Genomic DNA, 19,628 nt, shown 5'->3' on the forward strand with positions numbered 1-19,628 from the left:
AGGGTTTCCAAGCCCATGAAACCTTACAGAAGCAGACTACCTAATCTTTCTCCCTTGGAAGCACCAATGTGTTAGAATTTCCCTGACCTTTCAGTTAGCAGCAGGCAAGTGCTTTAGGTGATGTGCTACCAGGGCACTTTGGGGGCTGGGGGCGATATAGCTAGGACTTTGTAATGGAAATTTCCTTTCCAGGCAGGAAGAGGCAAGCTGGTCTTGTCAGAGCCAGCAAGACTGGCCTGTGGGGTAGGAAGAGGTAGCTGGAGACTGGAATCTCAGCGAGCACCCTCGAGCAGGTGTAAGTGTGGCCCTGTGGAGCCCGTCCTGCAGGGACTATTCACTCCCAATCACATCGGCGGCCACAGCGCCCCTGCCCAGTCCAGGTGACCAAGCAGAGACAGGGTCTCCGGGGTCAAGTGTGAGTCAGGCAAGAAGCAGACCCTTTCCAGGTCATTCTTGGTTTCTTACAGTAGTTATCTCCCTATGTGCATCTTCTTTTTCTTTAGGGCCCCTAACTCCTTCCCCGCTGTTTACAGCTCACTCCTCTATAGTAACTGGTTATTAGACCAAATAAATGAACAGTGAGCTAATGGCTATTCAGAGCTCACTGAATTAAGTACTCTTCACTTGAAATTCCATCTGCTGTTAGGTACTCTCAGCTGATGATGGGCCTTTCTGCATATGCATTCTGCCGTGGCTCATACCTAATGTAATCAGTGAAGAGATGGTCTCTTAATGAAGCACTGTGCCCGCCCTTCCCCCCCGTCCCTCCCCACTCCCCTTCTCTCTCTGTTGTCTTGCCCCTCAAGTCCCATCTCCTGCCTCCTTTGTCACCTTCAGCAAGAGCCAGCAGCTGGAGCAGCAGCCTGGGGTTCCTAACACCCTAGGCCCCTGAATAGAATTTAATAATTGGTGCCGTGCACAAGATGCCCCGGGGGCTAATTTACAAGGTAATGCAACTGTTTGTGGACACCAGGCTCCAGGCGCTGACACCTTTCTAAGGGCCTCAGAAGAAACTCGGGTTAAGTGGTACTAATGGAGAAGGACTTTGTACTGTCCCGTAAGACTTAGCATGTCCCCACCACCATACTGATGAACTTTACATAACTTACTCATGTCAACTACATGGTCCTACAAGTGGCTGTTTTTATTCCCCTTATATGGATAAGGAAATGGAGACTTAGAGATGGTTTAGTGACTCACCCAAGGTCACCAAGCAAATTCCATAATTAGAAGTGGGATTTAGATCCAAGTCTGTCCAGCTTCAAAAACCTTCATACCACCTCTCAGTACCCCCATTAAGTGTACTGGAACATCCCATGGATTTGCTTCAGGAAATCAAAGTTGATTGATCCCTTTTTGTTCTTCCTTTGGACAATGTGACTTCCGTATATATATATTGGCCAGAAACACTATTTCCAAGCAAGCACTAACTCTCTGGACCCCCAAGGATGTGAACTATGTTTAAATGGAACCAAGAGATAAAGTGCACAGAACATCGAAACTTTTGTGAAATCTTGGTTGGAGGTGCTATTTTGATTTCTATTATCAGAGGATATCTGTCCGCAGCTTATGGCATAGTGACCGTTCCCGTTTCATCATAGACTCATGAATACAAACTAGACCAGGGACAGGTGGAGGACAGGCAGGCAGCCAGGCACCGAAAGATTCTAATGTGAAAGTGGGTTTGTGTTTTTCCAAATTCAGTTTTGAAAACTGGTTCACCCTGGGTAGAGATAGCTGGGGATCCCCAAACACAGACCAAATGGAACCTCAGAAGCTGCTGTCCTTTGATTTTCCAAATGATCGATGATGGGGCTTGAACTTTCAACAATAAAAACAGAAAGCAGGCGGGGTAGGACGATCTCTTACCCCAGGCTCTCATTTGATGAGGAATGCCTTGTCAGGGGAGCTGTGTGTCCCCTAAATCAACACTTCGGTAAATGTGGCAATCCGTTCGTGAAAGTGCACAAGGAATTCGTTTGGAAACCACCGTCACTGTTAGCGACGGATATTGTTTTGAAGGGTGTTTCCTCTTGGGAATGTGTGCGACTCAATGTACGCTCATTAGAGGAATCCAAACTTGCCCCTGCAATTAATCTTGTGATTTTTTTTTAGTTTCCCTCTGAAAGATCTTTGTCAAAGTGGAATGTCTAGAATAGTGGGATTTGATTGCCACGTATTGTAGGGCAAATTCAAGATGATTTTAGAAAAGAAAAAAAATGACCCCTTTCCCCCTTGAAATCCCTTAATAACCACGCACTCAGAGGCACACATTGAGCTTCTCCGGGTTAACCATGTGACGATCATTATTCTTTTAGTGTTTTACATTAATCTCCGTGTTTTCTATTAGCACGAGCTGCTGCTTATGTCGCTCACCGCCACAATCAGGGTATTTTTGATATGTTGTATTATCCTAATCGCCAAGAAGTATGCTCCAAACTGATTAATTCCAAAATGATTAAACTATCCCATGCAATTCATTTATTGTTGCTGCAGTTAATTGAATATTTGGTGCTTTAAAGGTACCCTGATTCTTCCCTAAGATAGGGATTTGTCACCAGGCAGATGATCTGTGCCTGGTCTCTGGGTGGCTTCATGGGGTGGCAGCCTGCACTGTCACAAGCAGAGGGGGTAGGCACTTGGGAGGGCTCGCCGTCCACTCACCACCTGCCCAACGTGCGCCTCCTCCCCCTGGGCCCTTCACAGGGGACCACATCCACATCCGTGCCCAGCACAAGAGGGTCATCGGGGCGCGGGGCGGCGTGCAGCTTGCTTTTTGCTTTCCGCTCCTGGAGGAGGGGGTGGCGAGGGGGAACGCGCAAGGACTCTGCAGCTCTGAGTGGCTAACTTGCGCATTGTGGACCATGTGAATACTCAAGAGTGGATTCAAAGGGACGAGAAGGTGGCTCAGGCAGGAAGCAGCCGCTTGGCAGAACTCTCCGGGCAGCAGTTCTAATCCAGGGGTCTCCACTAGTCCTCCTGGTCAGTGAGTGACACATCTGTGTGAGCGACTTCGCCAGAGCCCTGTGAGAGGTGTGGGCAGGAGAAAGAGAGAGAGGAAGAGAGCACGAGGAAATCAGAGAGGGAGAGAGAGCAGAGCAAGAAACTGGACTCGAGTCGGGGCCCGAGCCCCAGGCAAAGGTCAGCTTTCTTCCAGTGCTCACAGTGACCCCCCAGTGTGCCCCACAGGGGGCTTGGGGGACTGAAGTGGCTGCAGGTGGCCAGCCACTCCACCGCCATGGCAAACTTGTGGTCTCTCACTCCTATATGGGGTGAGGAAGCCAGCGGGGACCTTGGTGGCTGGGAGCTACTGTCGGAGGTGACTCTGTGCGGGGACGCAAACCAGGTAGGTACCTTGTTGTTGCTGTGTGTCCCTGTGTATCTGCGGAGAGCCTGGAAGGCAGAGGCTATGGTGTCTTCACCCTCCGAAACACAGTGTGAGCTCAATCCGGATTTGTTGTCTAAAGAGCTAAATGGGGGGCCTGCTGAATAGACTGACTGGATGAATGAAGGGATCCTATTACTCTTACAAAGTGTGTCCCAGTGGGTCTCTAATGGTTTGTTGTTGTTGTCAGGTCCCCTCTAGCTATTTCACTCCTAGAGGAGGCCAAGTCCCGGAGTTATTTGTCTTACTAGCATCCCCCATCCATCCGTCCGTCTGCACTGTTCTAGCCAGGGAGGAAATGTTTGCTGGCTTATTAAAAAGCACTCGGGGCTCAAATGTCTTGCGACAAAAACAGCTGAAGGGCAAGCCTCTTTGAACATGAAGGGCTAGTGACTCCTATAGAATGGTGGAGGCCACTCTTCTTTAAAAGGAAGCACCTGAACTCTGGGTGTGGCTGCACAGTGATTTGGCTGCCCTGGTCTGGAGAATCCGGCCAGCTCACTCTCGGGCTGCTGGCTCCAGGAAGTCCCTGGTAGATTTGCTGCAAAGCCCCAGAGTTCACAACGCTTATTACTTCGAGTACATCCACCACCACCACCCCGTCCCTAAGGAAATGGATATTTATAATTCCAGGTGTAGAAATGATCTTTGCAGTTGGCAAGAGGGAGTCAAATCTAGTTTGGAAAAGAAGAGAAAATTGGACTTAATCATAGCAGGGAAGAGGACAACTGGGCTGAGGGTAATCGCCGGGCTCCACATGCAGGGCATTGCATGTTTCCTGCACTTCCCTATTGGATGCTGACAGAGATTCCGTGAGCCCTGAAAGGGACAGGCATTCTTGGCATTATTATTTGTGTTACAGCGGGGAAAACAGGAGCCGAGCGGGGTACAATGTTCAGCTATCAAGTGGTTCCCAAGTCCTGTTACCAGGACTCGCCACCCAACTCCTTTGATTTATAGGCGAATGTTCTTGCCCAGTCTGCATATTCTTGACATTTAGTCCCATTTCTCTTCAACCTCACATTAATGTCTTTGTATGGGAATAAGGAAACAAAGGTCCCTTTCATGAGACAAGGACACAGGCAGTCCTCAGGATCTAATGCAATAACGATGTTGTCAATGTGTGCCTTTATTACCATCATTTTCATCTTTGTTTGGGGGGAAGGTATTTGTTAGACATCCAGGGATTGTCACAGGAAAACCAGTCACTAGAGTATTCAACAGTAGAATGAGATTTTATTTGGGGTTAGGAATAATCAGTTGAGGTCTATTATCCTGTCATGTGTTAAAACAGCATTGCCCAGTGTATGCGCTACCAGCATTCATGCCCTGAGATAGCAATAGTTGCTCATTGGAGGGGAAAAACAAAGCAAGAAAAGTGGAGGATTTGGTGGTCAAGGAAGTTTTCCCAATGCTCTATTAAAGAAACTAGCCACACATCTCCAAGGCTCGCTTTGGCATTCTGGATTCTCACACTAGGTGCCTGGGATGGGTCACTTGACCATATTTCAATCTCCTCAATGACAATTACAGAAATTGTTTACATAGACCTCATAAAATTTATGCTCACTTTTCAATGAAACAAATCATATATATATATATCTCCAAATTCATTTTCTTCTAAGCCTTCTAATCTGGGAATTCTCTGGGTGCTATACCTATCTCTATGGAGACCTGACAATTTGACTTGAACAAAAATTGGGTATTAATCCCAGTAAATCCATTTCATTCAGGAATGCATTAGTTCAGTAATAAATCTAAATATAGCCAAAGAGGTCTTAGAAAGTAAACATCAAACGGAAAAACAAGCCAAGCAGTGGAGATGGTCATATTAATTGACCCCAGCGACCCTTTTGATACATCGAACCCAGAATCTCAAATGGTGTATAAGGTAAAGTAACATAAATTTGATATAGAGATATAGTATCACATAGTTGAATTTATAAGTTAGTAGTGTATGTTTAGGTTGTTTTAAAAAGAAAATGTCCGGTTTTATTCACAAATCAATTTGAAGCATGTCTGTAGAGATCGGTATAAGAAATGTCCATAAATGTAGTGTTAAAATCCACAACCATGATCCCAATTCTATCTTACAAATCTGGCTAGCCAGAACATGTATACTCATAGAGATATGAACTCGCAGCACAGGGAATCCAGAACAGATGAACCCCTCAGGACCAATAAGGAGAGCAGTGATACTAGGATACTAGCAGGGTAATGGGAGGTGCAGGGGGAGGGGGGCGTGTAAGGGGAAACCGATCACAGTGGTTGAAGTAAGGCCCCCCTCCTAGGGGGATGGACAGCAAAAAAGTGGGTGAATGAGACAGCGGTTGGTGTAAGACATAAAAAAAGAAAAGAGAATAATTTATAAATTATCGAGGTTGGGGGAAGGAGGGGAAAATGAGATGCTGATGGCAGGGGCTCAAGTTGAAAGAAAATGTTTTGAAAATGATGATAGCAACCTATGTATACATGCGCTTGACACAATGGATGGGTGGATGGATTGTGATAAGAGCTGTAAAAGCCCCTGATACATTTTTAAAGAAAGAAATAGACTGGTCATTTTGAATTGGGCAATCACTGTGGTCTACTGTGCCCAGACTGACTATTTGAAGAGGAATGGTATCACACTCTTCATCAAAAAGAACACTTCAAGATCTCTCCTGAAGTACTGTATTGTCAATGACAGGATAACATCCATATGCCTATGAGGAAGACTAGTTGATATTATTATTCAAATGTACGTGCCAACTACTAATGTACAAAATAAAGGAATGGAAAAATTTACCAATATCTGCAGTGTGAATTAATCAAACATGCAAGCAAGATTACTGATAATTACTGGTGATTGGAATTTGTAAGTTGGAAACAAGAATCAATAGTTGAAAAAATATGGCCTCGGTGATAGAAATGACATTAACAATCACATGATAGAATTTCACAAGACCAATGACTTAATCATTTTAAATGCTTTTATTGACCCATATAAACCAAGACTAGACATGTGGACCTTGTTGGCTTATAGTACACAGAAATGAAATCAACCAGAGTATGGAGAAGCTCAAAATTATCAGTGAGAACAAGGTGAAGATCAGCCACAGAACAGACTATCAATTCTTGGTATGCGAATGAGATGGAGAGGCTTCAGTACATTTTGGCTAGCTGATTGGATTTTGATTGATTGCTATGGTGTTACGATGGGAGAAAAGGGTCGTAGGGTTCACTTTGTATATTTCTGAGATTTTTCGTGACATGGAAAACCTGAAATTTGCATGGGACTTTGGCCCTAATGTTTTGAATAAGGATTGAAAACATCTGTTTGGACAATCAGGCCACACAATAACTCAATTTAATCATGGAAGTGTTTGTGCCAGCTTCCCCTTTTTATTATTTTATTGTGATTAAATATGCATTACAAAAATGTGACAGTTTAACCCCTATTAAGTGTTGAATCCAGTGACATTGATTACATCCCCCGCACTATGCTCCCTTCAGCCCTGTGCTCCAACGTTTTTCCATCAAGGCATACAGAAACTCAGTGCCCCTTAAAGAAAAACTCTCCACTCAGATCGGCCCTTGTCACTAATAATCATTTGTCAGTATGCACGTGCATATTTTGGTTAGCTATATCTGTGAGATCATCAAAAGTGCCTCCTTTGGTGATTTATTTAGTAGCATGTTTTCAGGGATCATCCATGCAGTAGTGTGTATTGGAACTCCCTTTTTCTTTTTTGTTGAATAATATTCTATTGTGTGGCGTTGCCACCTTCTGTTTACCATTCCTGGGCATCTGGATTACCTCCACCTTTGGACTGTGGTGAAAGGTGCTGCACTGACTATCTGTTTACACTCCTGCTTCCATGGTTTTGGGGTGTATACTTATAGGCCTCCTCTTATAAGTCTCTAAATTTAGAAACTATACACCTCCATATCCCAGAGAGTCCAAATGAGCTCTGAGATCAAAGTGAAGCTGCCTCTTTGGGTACATGAGCAAAGGCAAACCCAAAGAAAGCAAAAGATGGTCAAAGTCCCACAGAAACCCAGAAACAGACATATCCCTTTCTTTCTTCACCTTCCACTGTATTGAGGCTCCTTCATTAAAGTTGACAAAAGTGACCATTTGTAGATGATTGTTGTTAATTGATCACGAAATGATCTGTGTGTTTTTTCCCGTCAGCGGACACAGTTAGCTATTATGCAGTCATCTTTTCTGAGTATGTCTAGCTTGTGTGTAATTGGTTTTTTTTGGTTTTCTTTTCTTTCAGGCAAGCCTTACCAGTGATCCAAGTTGCGTTGAGGAGATCTTGCGGGTGAGTTTAAACTTTTATTTCTGTGTCTTTCATTAATGAAGTGATCTCTCTGCTTAAGTTGTTTCAAAGAGGATCATGATGGAGATTCCTCACGTCCCGCTGCAAGACCCACTTGATCCTCCCAGTGGTGTCATTTCTGAACTGTCCCTTCCTCATTTTCCAGTCCAGCTGGTCCTCTGAGCTCACTAAGCTTCTCCCATTCCTTTGTGTCTTACTTCTGAGAATTCATCATTTCCCTTAGGAAAGTGATTCCCTTTCACTTTAACTCGTAGGTTTAATCTTGCCTTAAATATTGGGCTTCCGATTTCTGAGATCTCAATGCATGCTCAGTGTGAACACCTGCATTGTGGGTGGAACAGGGCTATGGAGACTGTGGCCTCTAACAAGGGCCTGTTGTGTGAGATGTTTCTCATGGGAGTTAATTTATGCATGGGAATGGAGTGGCATGGGGGTAAAAGCAGTGTAGAAAAGGGTTGCTAGACCCTATCCCAAAGTAAACAATTAAATCACGATGTAAAACCAAGGCAAAATCCCCCATCCCCAAACAGCTGCTCTTTCTAGCTGCTGACACCCTAAAGCAATGTGGGTTATCAAGTCTAGGAGTCAAGAGACCTCATGCAGTTTAATCCTGGCTTGAGTTCAGACAGATGACTTCATCGTTCTGAATCTCCCTTCCTCATATTTAACAGAGATCAATCATGTTGTCACTGGTGGTGGTGTTTTAGGTGCCAACAAGTCGATTCTGACCCATAGCAATCCTATGCACAACAGAGGGAAACACTGCCCGGTTCTGCACCATCCTCACAATCATTTCATGTCTAATTCCAATATATGCTCCAGGTCATGAAGAAATGCTCAGTATTATGATACATGAGAATCACTGTCGTCTTAAAGAAAACTGCACAGACCTTCAGTGTGGGCAAGAAACCACCGAGTCAGGGGAAAACGTGTGCCTTCAGTTCCCACATTGCCTCTGCCTCTTTCTGGTCATCCCCCTGCTAAATGGCTTGCTAATCCATTGCCCACAAGCTGGTTCCAACTTTTGTGTCAGTTTGTGACGTCCATCATCAGGTCTTCCAAAGGGCCTTTGGGGGAATTCTAGAAGACAACTTTCTGGTTTGCAGTCTGGAGCACAACCATTTGTGCAACCCAGAGCCTCCAAGTCCCTTCTTAAAAAAAAAATCCTAACCCCCGTTTCTGTTAAGTGGATCCTTACCTATAGCAACACGGTAAGACTGACGAGAATTCCCAGCAGGGTTTCATGGAAGATGACAGAGCACTTGTCCAAGAGCATGACTGTTGCAGCAATGAATCTGACCATGCTGATGCGAGAGAACTCATGAAGTGGGCAGCTGCTGGTTGTTTGTGTAAGATAAGGGCCTATCAGCCCCTTGGTCGCCTCTTGCTGTGGCCTAAGGGGAGGGGTGTGGCTGCTAAGTGATGCACATGTGGGATGTCCCATGGGAACGCAGATACTTGCTCCTTCTCATTGGAAGGAAAGCAATGGAACTGGAAATGCACCACAATTATTTGGGGAATTGACAGCCTTCTCACTATGGCCTAGAGGACACCCTCCTGATGTCCTCTAGTCCCCTCTGGGTCACAGGCATACATGGCTTTAGTGGTCTTTGTGAATTCCCATTCCGCATCTCAAAATCCCCATTCATTTCTCCCAATTAGGATTCTTTCTTTCAGAGCAGCCCAGCCCCCGGCTCAGGTGGCTCACCAGTGACCAAGTGAGGCCAAACAGGGCAAACATCTGTCCTAGAGGGTGACTAAGTAAGGGGAAACAGGGCAAACACCTGTCCTAGGGGCTGGCTATTCCTGTCAGCCAGAGAAGCCACAGCATGTCACTTCAGCAGCTGAAGACAAGGGGCCATTTTGCCTTAATAAGCTTGTAAAAGATAGCACCATTTGAGAAAGTCACAAAAGTCCTTCTGTTGTGCTTGAAAGAAAATCTAGAGGGGCGTGTTTGTCTTCCTTTTCGCCTCTGAAGCACTATGGATTCTATAGAATTCCTTTCTGCATCACCCCCATTAATGAGTGGGCTTTCTCTACGGATGAAGTAAACGTCTCATGTGCCATGCTTAGAATAGAAATACTTGTCAGCTTTTTCGACGTGGATGCTCTGGATTTTATGACGAATTCCAACGTTTTCATAGCCTGCATTCTTCGTGACAGCAGTGGGCACTTCACTGACTTTGTCACCACACCCTCCTCTTGCTTGTCCCGGGCGGGGGAGGGGGAGGGGTGCTTGGAGGCCCCTCTATAAATCAGGGTGGGGTCTCACTGCCCATCAGCTTCCTTCTTTGGTGACAAGTTCTTTTTCTCTGTCTCCACCTATCTCCGACTGGCTCAGGGCTGTACAAACTAAGCAAGGCCAAAAGTAAGGCATTGGAATCTGGTGGGAGGGCAAGAAGACAGCTGGACTTCTCACGACATCCCATCCCTTTCTAGGGCCGTGGCTTCATCTCTTTATCTCAAACCCAATCCAATTCACTGCCATCAAGTTGATGCCGATTCTTAGTGACCCCGCAGGGCAGGGCCAAACTGCTCCTGTGGGTTTCAGAGAGTAACTCGTTACAGGAGTAGAAAGCTCTCTTTTTCTCCTGGCTCTTCGCCTAGAAAGAAAGAAAAAATAAATAAAACTGACATCAGTGGCTGTTGCCTCCATTCAGACTCATAATGACCCCATGTGTGTCTGGGGTAAACTGCACCAGCATCCAGGGCTGGAATCGTGAACTGGGACCCACTGTTTGTGTATGGACACTTCAGTCTCTGCCCCACATTGCCCAACAGCCCAATGCACACAAACCCATTTCGTCTCACACCAAGACAACCTTGGACTCCCCATCAGCTCTCTGCTCTGGCGCCCTTCAGTCCCTCAGACCCAGGGAAGTCTATTTTGATAACCTTTCTTAAATTCAAACCACTTGCCTTTTTTTTTTTATTCAAAGCGCCCCTCACCATTTTGTTGACATCTTTTGCTTTGTTCAGAAGCCCCGGTCACATAGTGGTCATGCCTTGGGCTGCAACCTGAAAGGTCAGAAGTTGGAAACCAGCAGGTGCTTTGCTGGAGAAAGAGGACACTTTCTACTCCCTTAAGCAATTAGCGTCTTGAAAACTCACAGGGACATTTTTCGTCTGTGTGGACCTCGCCTCAACAGCAGTGAGGGGTTTTTTGTTCATTTGGAGCTTTTGCTATGTTCTCCTACTGGGTCCCAGTCCACCATGTGTGGGCTAACAGCCCGTTCTTGCCCGCATGCCCTGCTAGCTGTAATCTCATCGCACGGGGACCCGACGACCTGAGATAGCACCTTTCCTTTTGTATAGCAAGGGGTTGCTTCTCAAAGCACTTGAGAACCTTTTCTTATTTTGGTCATAAGAAAACTCACTTACATAAAGTCAGTTCAAATTCATAGTAATCTTATAGGATAAGTTAGAACTGCCCTTTAGCTTCAGGAGACTGTAACTCTTCCCTCCCCCCGACTCATAGTGACCGTATAGGACAAAATAGAACTGTCCCTGTGGGTTCTAAGATGGTAACAATTCATAGGAGTAGAAATCTCATCTTTCTCTTATTGAAGAGCTGGTGGTTTCAAACTGCTGATGTGGTTACAATCCCAAATCATCACCCACTACACCACCAGGGTTCCCTGATCATAGGAAATAAGGTTAGCATTATTGGGTCCACTTACAGACCAGCTTCAATATCTGCCACATACTAACCCCATCCCTGCTTGCACGCCACTTAAGCTCCCTAGGCCTCCATTCCCAGACCTGTAAAGTCAAACTGAGAACTCTGAGAATTTTTAGTCGGTTTACAGGTCTGGACATGGAAGCGCTGGGAGCTAAAGCAAAGGTGAGGTGAGTATGTGGCAGACATAGGAGCTAGTCTCCTTTCCAAATCCAGTGATCTGTATGCTGCACCTAGCTGACTACCACCCAGCACAAAGCAGCAAGGAGGATCCCTGGATTCAAAGAGCATTTTTTACTTACTTTTTATTTGGCAGTGGCGGACTGATTCTTAGCAGCTATAACTAAGAATACATCATTTGAGAGTTACATGTTTCAAATTTTCTATCAAAAGGCATTCTTGATGAATAGCAGTAACAAAACATAACGAGGTCTAGCAAAGGAAATAATAATGCCACCCTGCCCTTAACGTATGCAAGTCACAGTATATAAGCACATTATAGCATGTAATCTTCACAACAACCATGCAATATTACACCAGTGGCTGCATTTACAGTTGGGGAAAGGGTAAGAGTCACGGTGGTTAGGTGATTTGCCCCCAGGTCCCACAGTGCCCGCAGAGTTCTGACTCAAAAAAGCCCGGGTCTCAACCATCATGCCTTCTATTATTCCTGTTTCTGTCGGCTCATCTGTGTCCAGGCTTACTCACCAGGCTCCGCGTCATGCTGTGACTCATAATCCAGTGCCATTAACCCATAAGTCATTTCATCTGTGGTTTCCTTTGCGTGTACAAATTCAATTCTATCCAAGAAATTTCAAGGGGGTTTTCAAACAGATGAGAATGTGCCACCCTACTACTCCTTGCCACCAACATGCTCTGCTGCGACTCAACAGGCTGCATCAACTCAAATGCCTTTACTCCTTGCATCTGTATATTGAAATGTACATTGAATGCTCTGTAGACATTGCACAAATCTGAAACCATCCATTCAGCTTCCTGCACAGTGCTTCTGTCAGCAGGAAATCTAGCTGCTTTAGAGTCTAGCTGCCCTCAAGTGCAAACAGAAATGAGAAAGCATAACACAGGCGCCAGCCATGGCATTTTGCAGTTACAATGCATGCATCATATGAGGGATTCTTAGGCTGCTCATATGTAATAACAGGGGTACCAGCAGCAGCTTCTAATCTGACCTCTACAGCCTTTCCTGGGCCCTAGAGTAATCATAAGTGCGCAGTTCGTAACCAAGAGGTCAGTGGTTCAAACCCTCCAAGGGAGACCGATGTGGCTATCTAATTCTGTAAAGATTTACAGCCTTGACAGCGCTATTGGGCAGTTGGACCCCATCATGCAGGGTCACTATGAAATGGAATGGACTTAATGGCACTGGGTTTAGAGTAACCATTTCTGAAGGAGCTGAACCCGGGAGCGCAAAATGCACGCAATCCTCTTAGCTAAGGGCGGATGTCCAGTGATTATTTGCTTTGCACTGATAAGATTGATTTGTTCCTAATAAGAGTTAATTTTTTAAAAATATCAAATTATTAATGAAACCCTTTCTAGAGTCAAAAAGGCAGATACACTGTTCCTTGTAGATTCCAAGCTGACAGATTGTGTTTCCTAGCAAAGTAAATTTAGTAGTTGATGATTTCATAGTCAAACATCTGTATGTGTAATCCACTGCTTAGGAGGGATGCTGAACGGGCTAGCGAAGATTCAGGGAACCTGCTTTGATAAACAGTATCTTCATAGACACTTCTCCCTGCCATATGGATCAGGTTGGCAAACACCTACACAGGCACCTCTTTTTTTTTTTTTAAAATTACAACATGCTCTGTGTTTATAGCCTTCTAAATTACGGCAATTCTACTTATTAGGTTTGTGTTTTAGTTTACAGTTTTTAACACAGAAAGAACTTACAAAGTAATTATAGGACTACCATGTACTATGCATGCTATTCTTGCTTTTTAAAAGGGAAACAAAGGAAGAAGCTCATCTAATGGACAAGTGGGGAGAAGGATCAGGGAGCAAAATTGGTCAGACAATTATGCCTGAAAGGAAATTTGATGATATTATCATAACTATTCACCATAATCAAGCACCTTTCAATAGAATTTCTCTTATAAATTTAACCAATAATTAGGCAATTGATTTTATATCCCATCAAATTAATGTATAAATAATGTTAAACTTGGAATCATGCAAATGTACTCTGCATAGCTGTCTTAAATACTACCCCTCTCTGAAATGTTTCCAAAAGGGTCTATTTATTCCATTCTGAGTCGGACTTTTTAAATGACAGGGTCTTGAAATAGATATATCATGTGCCACCCAAGAAAGACAACAACTGCTAAATATAATTTAGACTATAATTAATGTGAACATTGATGGAGTCAAATAAATGAACTGACTAATGATCGCACCCTCTACTATTCTGATGGCGGGCTCTTACCTAATGACATTGGGAAATATGTAAATTTGTCAGCAGGTGAAAATGCCCTTGACTCGGTAAATTACGTGGTGTATTACCTTTTCTCAAGCTAATTCAAAGCACTAATGGACTTAATATGTGGTATGCATATGTGAGGTGAACTATTCATGCAACCCAATTAGCCCATAAGAGATATTACCCATTATTTGCCTCCCAGTAATCATTACCTCTTTTCTCAAACACAAACCAACCCAGGTAGAAAGATGCTAAATCTAATTATAACAACCATTATGTGAACAATGTAGGTAAGCCATCCAGCGTACCTCTAAATGCACTCAGAGTCTGTCAAGCAGTTTCAATATTTCCATGTGGAATCTGGGGCTTTGCAGCTAGCGTATGATGTGAATTTTAAGTGATTATACAGATGTCATTGGGAAAGTGAGTAGTGTGAGTAACGAGGTGACTGGCCCAGTGAATCATGGGAACCTGTCAGACCTGGGGACATGTCAGGGAAGAGATGATGTCAAATACCAGTAACTTAGCAACCCAGCATTTAGCTGTCCAGGGAGTGAGCAAGAGCAGTCCCTTTAAAATAGCCAAGTAAATATATGCGTCCCTGTATATCTTAGGTGTGCTATAAAAATAAGTCTGTTTCCTGTCAACCTGTTTCTTTTTGGTGAATAGGGTGATTTATTATTTTCTATGGAATGGCATGAAAGCAGGTGAGAATTCAAGCCATGTGGAGAATTTACACCTGCTTTCTGTACCTTGAATGTGCAGAGAAGGTAATGAAACAATAGACTGATTTGCCAAAACAAAAATGACACACTAGGCTTATCTGAAAGAATTCATAGCAACCAGCTGATTTGCTGTTTGCAAAGCAGCCTGTGGGTCCTGGTGGAGGGGTTGCGTTGAGGGAAAAAGAGGTGAGGCAGAGAGACTAACCCTTCCACTTGCTTTTTTAGAAAGACAAAACTGGGCTCTCCACACAATTCATCTAACAGCACCCTCTAAGAATTAACTTGGCAGGCATCTTCTGGTATTAAAATGGGAGCAGAGAGCAGGGCTTGCCTCTTTTCTTGAATTTCCTTTTAAAAAACACATTGAGGAGAATGAAGTCAAGAATTAGAAACTCCAGATGTAACCTAACTAGAAAATGCCCCTAAGCACAAAACAAAATGTATTCTGTGAAGGTTAAACAGTGAGAGGTAGGGAAAACGGTCCCGTGGTCATGGACCTTGGGCACAGCTAAAAAAGCCCTGATGCTCAGAATAAGTAGCACCCCTTAAAACACACAATATTACTGGAATAATGGGGCGAGGTGGGCAAGTGGCTCATAGGAGCTTCCATGGAGCAAGCATAGAACCTATCTGGAGAAGCAGAAAAGCACGGTTTAATGAGAAATTGCTTACACGATCCATATTTTTGGGAAGCACTTTGTTGATAAGGCAGGTGAAGGAGTGAGGAGTGCCTCTGGGAGTAGCCTGCAGTGCCAATCTCTTGTGGCTAAGAAAAAAGCAAATGTCAAACACACTCACTCAGTGACAAACCTTATGTGCTGAAGAGAAGCCCCACCCCCACTACCATGCAAACACCCTGCTCAACCCTGATCCCAGAAGAGCTCCTGTCACTCAAGTATTGACAAGAATAAAAGGAATTACTATGAGATTGATACAAAAATAATTTTAAAGACATGTGAAGAAAACTCACCAGAAAAATATTGTTGCTGTATTACCAATAGAGTGGCAGGGATTTAAAAAGGAATGAAAAAACAATTGCACTTAAGAAAACAAGAGCAAACATCATAATTCAGAATCTGATGAATGCTAGAGAAAATAAAAGGTAGAGAAATCAAGAGTTGCACATTAACGAAGCAGTGAGGGACAACAATGAGAGTAGTGATACCAGGAGGATTAGGGTAGAGTGGGGGGCAAGGGGGGAATCGATCACAAAAATCAATTATAATCCCCTCCCAGGGGAGCCGAATAATGGAGCAGTGGGTGAGGGGCGACAGATGATGATGTAAGATATGGAAAAAATAATGTATAACTTATCAAGGTCCCTTCAAGGAAGGTGGGAGGGGAGGGAGGGGGAAGAAATGGGGAGCTGATATCAGGGGCTCGTGGGAAAAGAATGCTTGGCAAATGATGATGGCAGCATATGTGCAAATGTGCTTGACACACTGCATGAATGTATGGATTGTGACAAGAAATTTAAGAACCCCTAATAAAAGTATGTTTTAAAAAGAGCTACACACTAACGAAGCAGTGAGGTTTTATCCTAAATAATGCATTAAGAACAATAACAGAGGTTGTACACTGGTACATATGAGGGCTAGAGGCACAGGGAATCCAGGGTGGATGATACCTTCAGGACCAAGGGTGTGAGCGGCGATGCTGGGAGAGCGTAGGGTGAGTGGGTTGGAAAGGGGGAACTGATTACAAGGATCCACATGTGACCTCCTCCCTGGGAGAGGGAAGGCAGAGAAGGGGGAAGGGAGACTCCGGATAGGGCAAGATATGACAAAATAACGATGTATAAATTACCAAGGGCACATAAGGGAGGGGGGGAGCGGGGAGGGAGGGGAATAAAAAAGAGGACCTGATGCAAAGGGCTTAAGTGGAGAGCAAATGCTTTGAGAATGATTGGGGCGGGGAATGTATGGATGTGCTTTATACACTTGATGTATGTATATTTATGGATTGTGATAAGAGTTGTATGAGTCCCTAATAAAATGTAAAAAAAGAAAATAAAAGGAGAAAAGAAAAGAAAATGATTAGGGCAAAGAAGATACAGATGTGCTTTATACACTTGATGTATGTATATGTATGGATTGTGATAAGAGTTGTATGAGCCCCTAATAAAACGTTTAAAAAAAAGAATAACAAATCACTTGTTAACTAATCTCATTGTGAAAAAAAGGGGCAGCCCACATGCATATAAGAAATAATGAAGAGAAAAACAGCTAGGATAGATGAAAAAGTCAAAAGAGTCATGAATGACAATTGGCTCACCTCTGCTCAGAGATTAAGAGAACTTCACCCTTTCAGTGCACAGAACAAAAAGATGATGTTGCAAAATATTTTTTGGTAAAAGCATAATTAGAACATCATATCAGTGCTAACGTTTCAGAAAAATAGCCTGCATCCAATAAAATTTCATAATCCTCCCACTTATGAATACTGATGCCAATTCCTAAATAAAATACCCACAGAGAGAATCTCGCCACATTGGAGACGCACCCTGACCAAGAGAGTTTGGTTCCAGACATGTGAAGCTGGCTAAGTACTAAGAAATCCATGAGGATGATGTCTTTAATGAATAGAATAAAAAAGAAAAATGACATGGTCATTTTCATCAATGCTGAGAGACACTTGGCCAAACTTGGCACAATTCCACATTCATTATTGATGAAATAGAAATGGATGGAAACATTCTTCAGGTGATAAGATACATTTTTCTGAACCCCTAAGCTCATATCATATTTGGCCGAGAAACTTGAGGGAAAACAAACAAAACACTGAGGTGTTTTCCCCCCACTATCATTGACCATCATGCTGGAAGTTAGTCAAGATAGTCAGATAACGTGAAAAATAAGAGGCATTAAAAGGGAAAAGAATCTGTAAAACGATCATTATTTATAAATGATATGTATTTTTCTTTCTAGGAAACTCTAAGCAATTTAAATAAAACCAATAAAATAATGCAGCGAAGTTGCAGCATACAAAATAAATTGATAGACGAAATGGCCTTCATAGATGAGGGCCATGTACCTGGTTTCATAGTGATGACGCCTTGGGCTGCAGTTTGAAACTAACAGCACCTCCTCGAAAGAAGGACACGATTTGCGAGGCCAGTAAAGAGTGACCGCCTCTGAAACCCACAGGGCCCTTCTACCTTATCCAGTAGGGCCCCTAGGAGTTGATTCGATAGCAGTGAGTTTGGTTTGGGGGATATATGCGAGTGAGTCAAAGAGTATTGCTACTGAGTTTACGGTAGCTCAGACATGCATGGCTTTATAAGTCTGGACAATCAGTGGGTGACCTCAGAGAAGCTCTCTCGGTATCACCCCTGACTTAGTTTTGTTAGAAGTCTTTCAAGAACAATGTCCAATCCAAACAGTGGCTTCGAAGGGGATCTACTAGGCCAGTTCATTTCAAGACGGAGAGGTAAGCTCAGAAAGTTATGGTGACTGTTTTGAGGTGCTATTTGGGGGCTCATTTTCTGGAAGGGCACGGGAGGATTGTGGGGACTTATAAAGGATTTTTAAGAACATGGAAAAATGCATGGGTGAGCAAAGGGCCAGGAAAGTTATAGAGGTATTTTCCCCCATTGTGACAATGCATATTCTAGTACATTCTTTGAGGGTATTAGGGGCTGTCTTATGAGAATTTCATTGGGAAGCCTTACCCCATCCAAACTACACCCCTGATCGTACCCCCTCAAACTTCATTTTGTTCCCCAAACTTAAATAACCTTGAAAAGGCACAAGATCTGAGTCCCTCAACGATGCAAAAACTGTTGTTTGATGTGGCATAAATCAACATCAGAATTCATTGGGGAATGACTAGGGAGATGGAACTAGTTCTTTTCAGAAGTGTAGACAGGTAGATGGGGTCATGATGAGAAACAAGAATTTCACATTTTGATACATATAATTTTTTTAAGTAGAAGTCTCTATGATTCCTTCTCAAAAAGAACACTTCAAGATCTATCTTGAAGTACAGTGCTATCTGTGATTGGATAATGTCCATCCAAATTCAAGGAAAAGCAATCAATACAAATATTCAAATATATGCAGAGACCATGAAAGCTAGTGATGCCGAAATTGAAACATTCTACCAGTGTCTTCCATCTGATACTGATCAAAGAGACCATCACAATGCATTGATATTTTTTGTCAATTGGAATGCAAACTTGGAAAACTACGAGGAAGGAACAGTAATTGGAAATTATGGTCTTGGTGTTAGAAACGACACTGGAGATCACATGATAGAGTTTTGCAAAACCAACAACTCCTTCCTCACACACACACACACACACACACACACACCTTCTTTTCAGCAACACAAATAGTGACTATATACTTAGATTTCACCATATGGAATACAAAGAAATCAAATTGACTACATCTGTAGGAGGAGATGACAGAGAAGCCCAATACCAGCAGCTAAAACCAGACAAGGAGGCAACTGTGTAGCAGCGATTGTTCGTCTGTAAGTGGAAGAGGCCAGTGAAGTTGACAATTCAGGATGAAATTCAAGAAAATGAAAACAAGTCTATGAGACCTGAGAATATCGCACCTGAATTCAGAGAAAACCCAAAACAGATTTGCTGCATCAAACACTGACAGGAGCCGTGGGATGACATCAAGGACTTCATACATGGAGACAGCAGAAGGTCAATAAAAGGACGGGAACGAAAGAAAAGATCAAAGTGAATGTCAGTGGAGACTGAAATGTGCTTTTATTTTAAATAATGAATTTTATTTACTTTTAATGAACGTGAGTTCACGATTTTATTTCATTCCATCTATGAGGAAACCCAGCAGATCAAATTACTGATGCAGAGGTAAACTCTGCAAAGCACATAGTTATGTGGCATAAAAGGATGTGGAAACAGGTGTGCTGAAGCAGGTGGAGCTAGCTTCGGGAACGAGGAGGAAGGAAGGTCAAGTGAACCTCTGTTGAACCGGACAGAATTTCCACATCTATGTTGGTGGTATTATTGGGTGTCTTCAAGTAGGTTCCAACTCATGGTAACCGAGGAGTAGAGAAACATGCTGCCTGGCCAAGCATCATTCTCACA

At 43.5% G+C, this 19,628-nt stretch overlaps 1 protein-coding gene across 8 annotated transcripts in view; it reads left to right on the forward strand.

The window, feature by feature from the left end:
• Positions 1-19,628, forward strand: part of AFF2 (ALF transcription elongation factor 2) — a 599,454-nt gene that overhangs the window by 349,749 nt on the left and 230,077 nt on the right. For all 8 annotated transcript variants that reach the window (XM_075539353.1, XM_075539355.1, XM_075539357.1 and 5 more), the window contains one exon: positions 7,651-7,695. In XM_075539353.1, the coding sequence (XP_075395468.1) occupies positions 7,651-7,695 (45 nt within the window). The remainder of the gene's footprint in view (positions 1-7,650; positions 7,696-19,628) is intronic.

The sequence above is a fragment of the Tenrec ecaudatus genome, chromosome X, assembly GCF_050624435.1.
Source record: "Tenrec ecaudatus isolate mTenEca1 chromosome X, mTenEca1.hap1, whole genome shotgun sequence".
Classification (NCBI taxonomy): domain Eukaryota; kingdom Metazoa; phylum Chordata; class Mammalia; order Afrosoricida; family Tenrecidae; genus Tenrec; species Tenrec ecaudatus.